Raw genomic sequence first — 10488 nt, forward strand, 5'->3', positions numbered from 1 at the left:
CAAAATTATCTGCGGATTATGTCACAAAATTTGTAATTAGCCAAGTAATTTGCCAGCAAGTGTTCAATTTCACATTTGTTGCAGCCTTCCACTTTGATCTATCTTTTTAAATATATTTTTTATTAATACACTATAACATTTATGAAGATCAGCTACCATGATTTTAATTTACAGCAGCAGACATGTTTTAGAAGATAAAAAGAAACCCATCGGCCTCTGCCAAAATGGCTTCTTGCATGACGACGTATATTTAACCTCTTTTCACTCTCTAGCAACCACGAAATGTTTGCGCATGCGTATCTCAGTTCAAATCTGAAACCCCAACCCACATGGATTATATCAGGACAGCTGAATTGTTAACCAATAGAAAACAAGAGTGGGCGGAAATCTCTCAGTGGCGCCGGATCCACTTTGGCGCGAAAGTAGTCTTTTCGCGCGCTTTCATCTTGCAGTGAGGTCGCCATTCTGTGTTCCCGTTCTCGCTGCTTTTTGCCATTATGTCCGGTTTCGACGATGCCGGTATCTTTTATAGTGACAGTTTTGGGGGAGAGCAGCAGACGGGTGATGATGGACAAGCCAAGAAGTCACAGCTGAAGAAGCGATTTAAAGAATTCCTGCGGCAGTATCGTTATGGCACCGACCGAACCGGCTTCACCTATAAATACAGGTGTGAACGGAGTCATCCGGTAACGTTCAGACAACATAGAAGCGGGAATTAAATCTGTCATCTTAGTTTAATGCAGACCGCTGCCTTAGTGCAAATAAATATATATATATATATATATATATATGGGACAGACTAATTCACTGGTTTGATCAGATACCAGAAGGAGCTATCGAATCTAAAATGTCACGTGTTCATTATTGGAACACTTTCCCTTTAAAAAAAAACTCTCCTATTTGCTCGGTTATTGCTCAATGTCTATTGTTGGATACAGGTCATTTAGTCGTGTTCTGACTTCCGGCTCTAGCATTATCTCGCAATAGTTGAGCTGCATATGGGGTTAATTGATAAACCTGGTCCATTGGTCACCAAGGCTTCATGTACACGGCCATTGTTTTCGTCAGTGTTTGTTTTTTTTACAGCGCACTGACCCATCCATTTCTATGGCACAGTGCACACTACTGTGTTTTTGACGGATCCGTGGGACTGGGACGCAAAACTCAGAGCAGGTCCTATTCCTGTCCGTGTTTGTAACTCGGTCTCATCCATTTAATTGCATGGTGACGTGAAAACCACAGATCGTACATGGATGTTATCTGTGTGCTGTTTGTGTTTTGCAGATCTCTTGTTTGCGGACCACAAAATAAAACTGTCGTGTGGCTGTAGCCTAATATATTTATTGCTAAGGCCTCATGCACGCGAACGTATTTTTTCCCTCCCGTAAATAAGGGTCCGGTGTCACACGTATTCGACCCGTTTTGCACCAGTATTTACGGACCCATGCCCGTAAATACGGTTCCGGTGTCACCAGTATTCCACCCGTATTTACGGGCAAAATTGCACTGCACTAATCGGCAGCCCCTTTTCTCTATCAGTGCAGGATAGAGAGAAGGGGCAGCCCTTTCCGAGGTAAAAGTAAAAAAAATTCATTCTTACCCGGCTGTTGTCTTGGTGACGTGTCCCTCTCTTGACATCCAGCCCGATGTCGCTGCAGTCCATGTGACCGCTGCAGCCTGTGATTGGCTGCAGCGGTCACATGGGCTGAAACGTCATCCAGGGATGTCGGGCTGGATGTCAAGAGAGGGACACGTCACCAAGACAACAGCCGGACTGGAGGAAGAAGCAGGAAGTTCTCGGTAAGTATGAACGTCTTTTTTTTTTTTTTTTTTTTTTTTACAGGTTGATCTATATTGTGATCGGAATTCACTGTCCAGGGTGCTGAAAGAGTTACTGCCGATCAGTTAACTCTTTCAGCACCCTGGACAGTGACTATTTACGGACGTCTCCTAGCAACGCTGCCGTAATGACGGGTGCACACATGTAGCCACCCGTCATTACGAGAGCTCCATAGACTTCTATGGGCCTGCCCGTGCCGTTATTACGGCCTGAAATAGGACATGTTCTATCTTTTTCACGGGCACCTTCTCGTAAGCATACAGGGAGGTACCCGTGGCCAATAGAAGTCTATGGGCCCGTTATTTCTGGTTGTAATTACGACCCGTAATAACGGGAGTTTTTACGGTCGTGTGCATGGGGCCTAAGGCTCTGATCACATTTGTTGGTGTAGATGGGTGATTGCTTACACAACTGCATTATAGGCTCCAATTGTAGAACTGCTGTGTACATTTCTTTTTACTGCATCCAGTTATATTGAAATGGGCGTCAGGCTTTGCATTCGTTGAAAAAAGGTATACCAGCCAAAATGACTCTGGCAAATGTCTGGTTAATAGAAGTCTATGGGCCTGTTAGGCTTATATATTGGGAACACTTCTTGATGTACATGCAGAACGTAAAGCCCAAATGTGTTGTGAGCAGGCTAAGGCTGGCTATACACATTACATGTATGTTGGTCAATTTTGGCAAAACGTGACGACCATCTAATGTATATGGCGGCGTCCTGGCTTTCAGCATGCCCGATCCTTTTCTGACAGCACCTTTCTCACTTCTTCCTGTTCCACGATTGGAAGTTGGGAGGAATAGCTCGTTTGGCCGACCGCTATCAAGTATATGGCCGGCTTCACTATGGTAGGTCAGGACTTAGGACATGGCTCAAGAATGGTGCAAAGAGAAAGTGGAGTAGTTGCCCATGGCAGTCATCAGATTCCACCTCTGGCACCACTGATGGTCAGTGGCTAAATAATAATAGGCTTGTTTTATCCTCTTGGGAAATGAAAATCTTTCTGCCTTGGGTATGGATTTGTCATTATTTTACAAGGCCATCCTTTCATAAGTGTATGGCCCTGTTCACACAGGTTTTTTTTTATGCAGAAACCACGTCAGAATCCGCGTCAAAAAGCGTCAGAAATTGCCCCCATTGATTTCTTTGGGGTTTTTTTTTCTAAAATAAGCGGCATGTCCTTTTTTGCTGTGATTGTCTCTGATCTCCCATTGTGATCAATGGGAGGCAGAAAAAAATCTGCAATGCTAGTTAAGATGTTTTCACAGCGTTCTTTGCCCGAGATACTTGAATTTGCTCCAAAGTCTGTGGGCATAAAGGCGCAAGCTAAATCTGCTTCAAAATTCCTGAAAGATTTTTGAGGCAGATTTTTTTTCTGCCTGCAAAAAACTTCAGTGTGAACTAGACCTATGTATTGTATATTTGTTTTATTTTTATATTGCTAACTGGTTATTTGATTTTAGAGATGAACTCAAGCGTCACTATAACCTTGGAGAGTACTGGATTGAGGTGGAGATGGAAGATCTGTCTAGTTTTGATGAGGACCTTGCAGACTATCTTTATAAGCAGCCCACAGAACACCTTCACCTGGTCAGTAATTCTCACATGAGATGCTCTGGGCAATAAACATTATAGCACTCCATGATGGTGTCTTGTTTGCTACTATCAGGAGCTCTAGTATATTTTAGTGTCTTACCATATAAGGCTTCGTTCCCATCTGCGTCGGGACTATGTTCATGGGTTCCTTTGGAGCTTTCCGTCCGGGGAACCCATGAGCGAAATCCAAACTGAAACAGAAACCATAGGTTTCCGCTTGCATCACCATTGATATCAATGGTGACGGATTCGGTGCAAATGGTTTCCGTTTGTCACCGTTGTTTAAGGGTTCCGTCATTTTGATGGCATGAATAGTGCAGTCCAGGTCAGTATTGATTCAGTTAAAACAACAGAACCCTTAAACAACCGTGACAAACGGGAACCATTTGCACCAGATCCATCACCATTGAAATCAATGGTGATTCAAACCGAAACCTATGGATTCCGTTTATGGAAATGTCTGTCGGAATGCATCAACGGAGTCCCGACGCAGATGTGAACGAAGCCTAAATCGTTCTTTTTTCCATGTCCTGTGACATTTGGTTGAAATAATAAAATTCCAAAAGCTTAAGTCGTTTTTAAAAGGCTATGTGCACATTTTGAAAACTATTGTTTTGTTTTTTTTTAAATAAAACCTTGTATTAGTGCCTTTTGTGCAACTTTGCAATTACTTTTTATTAAAAATGTGTTACTTTTCAGATACAGCTGCTTTGTATCCTGGATACACTGCAGCTGTGTCTTGCGCTGAGCCCTGAATCCTTCAGGTTGGCCGGACTGACTGGTTCAGAGACAGCAGGTCCTGCGTGTCTGATGCGCAATGTCCGCCTGTTATCCAGTATATGAACTGAAATGTGATAGATAACGGCTCGATCCTGCGTCACAGAAACGCAGGACCCGCTGTCACTGAACCAGTCAGTGACCTGATGGCTACAGGTTTCAGCACATAATACAGCTGATGTGTATCCAGGATACAAAGCAGCTGTATCTGAAAAAGTAACAATAATTTTTTTAATCAAAAGGTTGCACCAAACACACTGATACACTTGTTTTATTAAAAAATAAATACATTGTTTTCAAAGGTGTACATAGCCTTTAATTACTACGTTCTTCATTCTATTTTAGTTGGAGGAAGCTGCGCAGGAGGTGGCAGATGAGGTCACACGTCCACGTCCTGCAGGTGAAGAAACTGTGCAAGAAATCCAGGTCATGTTGCGGTCTGACGCTAATCCTGCCAACATTCGGAGTCTAAAGGTATTTACCTAGCTGACGTTTTGTCTTTGTTTGGAGCTACACTATTACCTGAAAATCCAGTCTCCTCTTTAATTATCCTAGAGAATGTGTTTTTTTTGTGTTTTTTTTTTTCATCTTTTTGATTTGAAATGTTTTTGTGCAATCTGTACTTTTGTTATTTGACTATTGGTGTCTTAGTTTCACATTTATTTTGCAGTCGGAGCAGATGTCTCACCTTGTAAAGATCCCTGGTATTGTTATTGCTGCTACAGCGGTCAGAGCCAAAGCTATAAAAATCTCAATACAATGCCGCAGCTGCAAAAACACAATCCCTAACATTCCAGTGCGCCCTGGCTTGGAGGGTTATGCCATGCCGCGAAAGTGCAACACGTACGTTTATCAAACGCTGGTCTTATATTCCAACATCGTATCACACACTGGTTCTTGTACTCAAATTCTCTTTTTTGTCCACAGGGAGCAGGCAGGTCGACCCAAGTGTCCTCTAGATCCATACTTCATTATACCCGACAAATGTAAATGTGTGGACTTTCAAACCCTAAAGCTTCAGGAGTCTCCAGATGCTGTGCCACATGGGGAGATGCCACGCCATATGCAATTGTACTGTGACAGGTCAGGTTACAGTTCTTTGGTTCTGTAAAGATGTACCTGTCACCTTTTGAACTTCTGCTTGTAATTTGCGGAATTCTATAAAAAAAAAAATCATTTCAAAATCTCTTTTCAGGTATCTCTGTGACAAAGTTGTTCCAGGAAATAGAGTGACAATTATGGGTATTTATTCCATTCGTAAAAGTGGCAAAACTACCAGTAAAGGACGTGACCGAGTAGGAGTGGGTATTCGTAGCTCCTATATCCGCGTTGTTGGTATACAAGTAGATACAGAAGGCACAGGTGAGTTGTATTGAACTGCCACTTGTCTATTTCTAAGTCATGACACTGTAGTATTTTTCTTTAGGCCGGTTTTACACGGGTGCGTTGGGTCTGTGCTTTTCGGTCTGCAGTATTTCACAGACTGAACACAGTTCATATTTTCAGTATAGGACGGTATTCCTGTGGGATAGGCAGTGACTTATTATAGACATCTATGATACTAGGAGCCTGCCTCCTTGAACTGTTTGGGGAAATACTGCCGATATACGCTCCGTATATCACGGACTAAACATGCCCATGTGAAATTGGCCAGTTTATTGTGTGCATTTTTTTTTTTTTAACCAATTCACGCAAGAATAATGTCAATGTCCTCACTTGTTTGCTTGTGCCAATAAAATATCTTTGCGTTTTACCTTATAGGAAGAAGTGCAGCTGGTGCGGTTTCTCCTCAGGAAGAAGAGGAATTCCGACGCCTTGCTTCCAAACCTGACATTTATGAAACAATTGCTAAAAGTATTGCTCCATCAATTTATGGCAGCAGTGACATAAAAAAGGCTATTGCATGTCTGCTTTTCGGTGGATCACGTAAAAGGTGAATTGCAACAAGTGTTTATCTGGTTTAGGCAAACGCCACATGTTATGGTTTTGGGGATGACGTTTTACGATTTGTAGAATTTGCACCAAGTTTTTTTTTCTTAATGGGATGTCCTTTTAATCTTTTGTTCAGGCTTCCAGATGGACTAACTCGTAGAGGAGACATCAACTTGCTGCTGTTGGGAGATCCTGGAACTGCCAAGTCTCAGCTTCTGAAATTTGTGGAGAGGTGTTCCCCCATTGGGGTAAGGAGCATTTCTGTGGAGTGAATTGTATTGGGCTTTCTTTCTTTATTTATTTTTTTCCTTCCTTGTAGTGTGCAAAGATATACAGATATATTTACACAAGTATAACGTTACTATCAGTCATACCTGCTCCTAATTCAGTTTTTTCATTTGCAGGTTTACACATCTGGAAAGGGTAGCAGTGCAGCTGGTTTGACTGCTTCGGTCATTAGGGATCCTGTATCGCGTAACTTTATTATGGAGGGAGGTGCCATGGTGTTGGCAGATGGAGGAGTCGTCTGCATTGATGAATTTGATAAGGTAACTTAAGACAATAGTCCTGACACTGAAAATATTTTGCTACTAAATGGTGTCCAATAGTTTTTGTACTTTTAAGCAGATTTAGAAAAATAGAAGCAGCACCATAATTTGAAGTATCGGGTGAATCGGTTCCTGTTCAGACACTCGACCAGTGTCCCAAATAGCCAGCAACAATTCCAAAAGTCAAGACAGCACTCCAAATTCAGTGATAAATGGGATCACTTTTAATCACCTCTTGCAACGTTTCAACCCTACTCAATGGGGTCTTTTTCAAGCAATAGGGTCTTTTTCAAGCAGATTTAGATTTGTCATACTCTAAAACTGGGTGTTCTAAAGTTTTGTGTTTTTTTTTTAAATACTCCTACTGCTTTATATCTACTCGCACTGCGTTGTCCTGGCGCATACGCTTAATCTGTGTATTGACTCCTATAGGCCCAATAGATTCCAAATATCCTGTTGGCATAAGTCATGCCGGTACACGTTGGTATAGGAAAGCACAGCCTGCTGCGCTTTGCTATGCTGCCGAGCACCAGAAAAACAAATATACCCAACGAATGCCCTAATCTCTTTGTGAATAGACACTCACTCATTCACTGCAAATACAAGCAATCAGGTTGAATAAATGTATTAAGGAAAACCAAGTTTTTGTTTAGGAGATTGACTGAGGCATTTTATATTTCAGATGCGAGAGGATGACAGAGTGGCAATCCATGAGGCTATGGAGCAGCAGACCATTTCTATTGCGAAAGCTGGCATCACCACTACCCTGAACTCTCGCTGCTCAGTACTCGCAGCTGCCAACTCAGTGTATGGGAGGTGGGATGACACTAAAGGGGAGGAGAATATCGACTTTATGCCCACCATCCTATCAAGATTTGACATGATCTTCATTATCAAGGATGAACATAATGAGCAGAGAGACATGGTAAGAACGTCATCTAGAACATCCGTAAAATATTCAGCAGTTTTGATTCTGTAATGGAATCTAATCTCGCACTGTGCCGCCCAGTTATATTAATCTAGAGGCCAGACCCCCCCCATGACTCCGGTTTGAGACTTTAAGAGCTTGTAGACTTAACTGTACTCCTGTGTTTCTCTTCCTCCTTGTGAATACCTCTCTTTTTCTCTACAGACACTTGCTAAGCATGTGATGAATGTACATCTTAGTGCACGTACACAAACTCAGGCAGTAGAAGGAGAGGTGGATCTTAATACTCTTAAGAAATACATTGCTTATTGCAGAAAGTAAGCCGTCTATATTTTCCGTCCTTTTACTCAAGTGGGATTAAGACTTCAGTGTATTTAATGCCTTGTCTTTTATAATCTAGTAAATGTGGACCACGTCTCTCAGTGGAAGCGGCAGAAAAACTCAAAAATCGTTATGTCCTCATGCGTAGTGGTGCCCGTGAACATGAAAGGGAAAGCGAGAAGAGATCCAGTATCCCCATAACTGTCAGGTATAAAAAAAATCTCCAGTTGGGTGGTATTAATATTTTATCATTGAGCAACATGTCAATTAGTCTAATCTTTTTTATTTTTACTGTATACAGCAGAATTTATCATATTCTATATCTCTCGTTACGTTCAAACTGCATTCAGAAATCTGGGAGCCTTGTGTGACCTGACTATTTACAGTACCCTAGAATACTAGTTTGTGTCCCATGTTTATCACATATGGAACGGGTGCCGCCATTGTGAACACATTTATGACGGGCAAAAGATGTTCAAGATAACGGAAACTCGGGCGATATTTTGTATGACTATCTTGAAGCATTTTTTTTTTTCCCTCTTCACATGAAAAATGTCTAATGATTAATTTGCAGACAATTAGAAGCCGTTGTCCGGATTTCAGAATCTCTTAGCAAGATGAAACTACTGCCTTTTGCTATAGAATCTGATGTAGAAGAGGCGCTGCGTTTATTCCAGGTGTCCACACTGGACGCTGCCATGTCAGGAAGTCTCTCTGGTAAGTATTATGTGAAAAAAAAACGTAAAACATTTTAGTGTATTTAGATATTTGTTTTTGCCATATATAATACTACTTTTCATTGCTCATCCCCTACAGGAGTCGAAGGATTTACCACGCAAGAGGACCAAGAGATGCTGTCTCGCATAGAGAAGCAGATGAAGAAGAGGTTTGCAATTGGCTCTCAGGTTTCTGAACACAGCATCATCCAAGATTTTCTAAAACAGGTAAGAATGACGAAGACTAAAATTACAGGTTGTAATTATTACCCATAACTGGACACAGCTGTCAAACCTAAATTCCTAGTGCATGGAATAAACCTAGTATTCAGGGGGGATGTATAATTATGCAATCTTTAGACATCTTAATGTGGCGCACTCTTCAAAGCATCACTGAATAAAACCAAAAACATACTGGTTTTATTTGGGATTACCCCACCCATTCTTTTAGCTATTTTGGTTGGTTTCAAATATGACCATATTTTTAGTGTAATACAAGACCCCCCCCCCACGGTTCTACTGAACCAAACTTAGGGCATCTTAGAGCTCTATTGTCATGCAAGTTCGATTCAGTACCACTGTGGATGAAATACAGCCACTAAAACGGACCTCATACTGCAATGGTATTTGGCTCTGTCAAATTTTAAAGGGGGGGGGGGGAACCTGCTTGCAGCTCTTCTATTCCTGTAAAATTAAGACACCCTGACGCATTCTTTTGTAAGTCAATAGGATCCGTCAGGTGCCAGTGGTACCAGTCATAAGATTGATCCAGCAGAGCGTCATGGGTTACATTTATAATGGAAGCCATAAAGCAAGTGTGTACATAGTTTGTTTTGTTTGTTTTGTTTTTTTAATCTGGTTTTCTAAAAGGACAGTGGAAGTTTATGCAGATTGGCTTCTATGAAATCTAGTGTATTGGCTTCTATGAAATCTAGTGTATTGGCTTCTATGAAATCTAGTGTATGTAAATCATATTAGATTGTGAGCTCCATTGAGGACGGTTACTTATGTTAGTGATAATTTCTTCACTGCACTGCTGAATATGTTGGTGCTATATAAGAAAGAAGTATTTCAGCATCTTGATTTGAGAAGTGAAACACAATTTGCTGATAAACCTTCCTCTTAATAAGCTGTGTAGAAGCCAGCCTTTATGCTTTTAAGAAATATTTTAACGTCTGACAGTCTTGATGTTAATGTCTTGATTTCTTGTTTGCAGAAATATCCAGAACATGCGATTCACAAGGTCCTGCATATTATGATGCGACGCGGTGAAATTCAGCATCGTCTTCAGCGTAAAGTCCTATTCCGCATTAAATAATACGGAAGAAAAGTTTGACTCTGAATTATGGAATACTGGGCAGCGTATTGACTTGACTAGTGAAGTATTGTTTTTTATCTTCATGCTAGCGCTGTTCCCTCGCAGGAATTTGTATATATGCTTTAAAACTAGCCACAATTCCCAAAATCGTTAGGTCAGAGAGTCCACGGCTGCAGCCACACGTTGTCATTTTCTGCTGCTATCTTCGAAAAAATGCATAGTTTAGCCTTGATTTTAGAAAAATCGCAGGAAAAATGCAGATTGACCAATGTGGAAATAGCATAATAAAGGTATTTATGTATATACATGACCCATTGGAGGAATAGGATGTCTATTTTCTTATGTTGGACTTAACATTAGATAACTGAGATCCTATAATGTGTAAATTGGTCCTGTTCTAAGGTATGTCAGAGTTGGTTATGCTGGAGGATTATTTCTATGAGCATATATTGAAGTTTAAATAACATAAGTGAGCAGAAAAAAAATGAAATAAAACCTTTTTATATTCAGA

General features: G+C 41.0%; 1 protein-coding gene across 1 annotated transcript; it reads left to right on the top strand.

Annotated features, from left to right (window-relative positions):
* The first annotated feature begins 392 nt into the window (after positions 1 to 392).
* MCM5 (minichromosome maintenance complex component 5) lies at positions 393 to 10488 on the top strand. The gene is made up of 15 exons (XM_075830202.1): positions 393 to 667; positions 3305 to 3431; positions 4560 to 4688; positions 4885 to 5057; positions 5142 to 5297; positions 5410 to 5576; positions 5976 to 6147; positions 6283 to 6394; positions 6551 to 6694; positions 7377 to 7619; positions 7827 to 7939; positions 8023 to 8151; positions 8518 to 8660; positions 8760 to 8887; positions 9876 to 10488. Exons 1-15 carry the CDS (start codon positions 498 to 500, stop codon positions 9975 to 9977), a joined length of 2208 nt encoding a protein of 735 aa, XP_075686317.1. The 5' UTR covers positions 393 to 497; the 3' UTR covers positions 9978 to 10488.

Source organism: Rhinoderma darwinii, chromosome 6 (assembly GCF_050947455.1).
Source record: "Rhinoderma darwinii isolate aRhiDar2 chromosome 6, aRhiDar2.hap1, whole genome shotgun sequence".
NCBI classification, from domain to species: domain Eukaryota; kingdom Metazoa; phylum Chordata; class Amphibia; order Anura; family Rhinodermatidae; genus Rhinoderma; species Rhinoderma darwinii.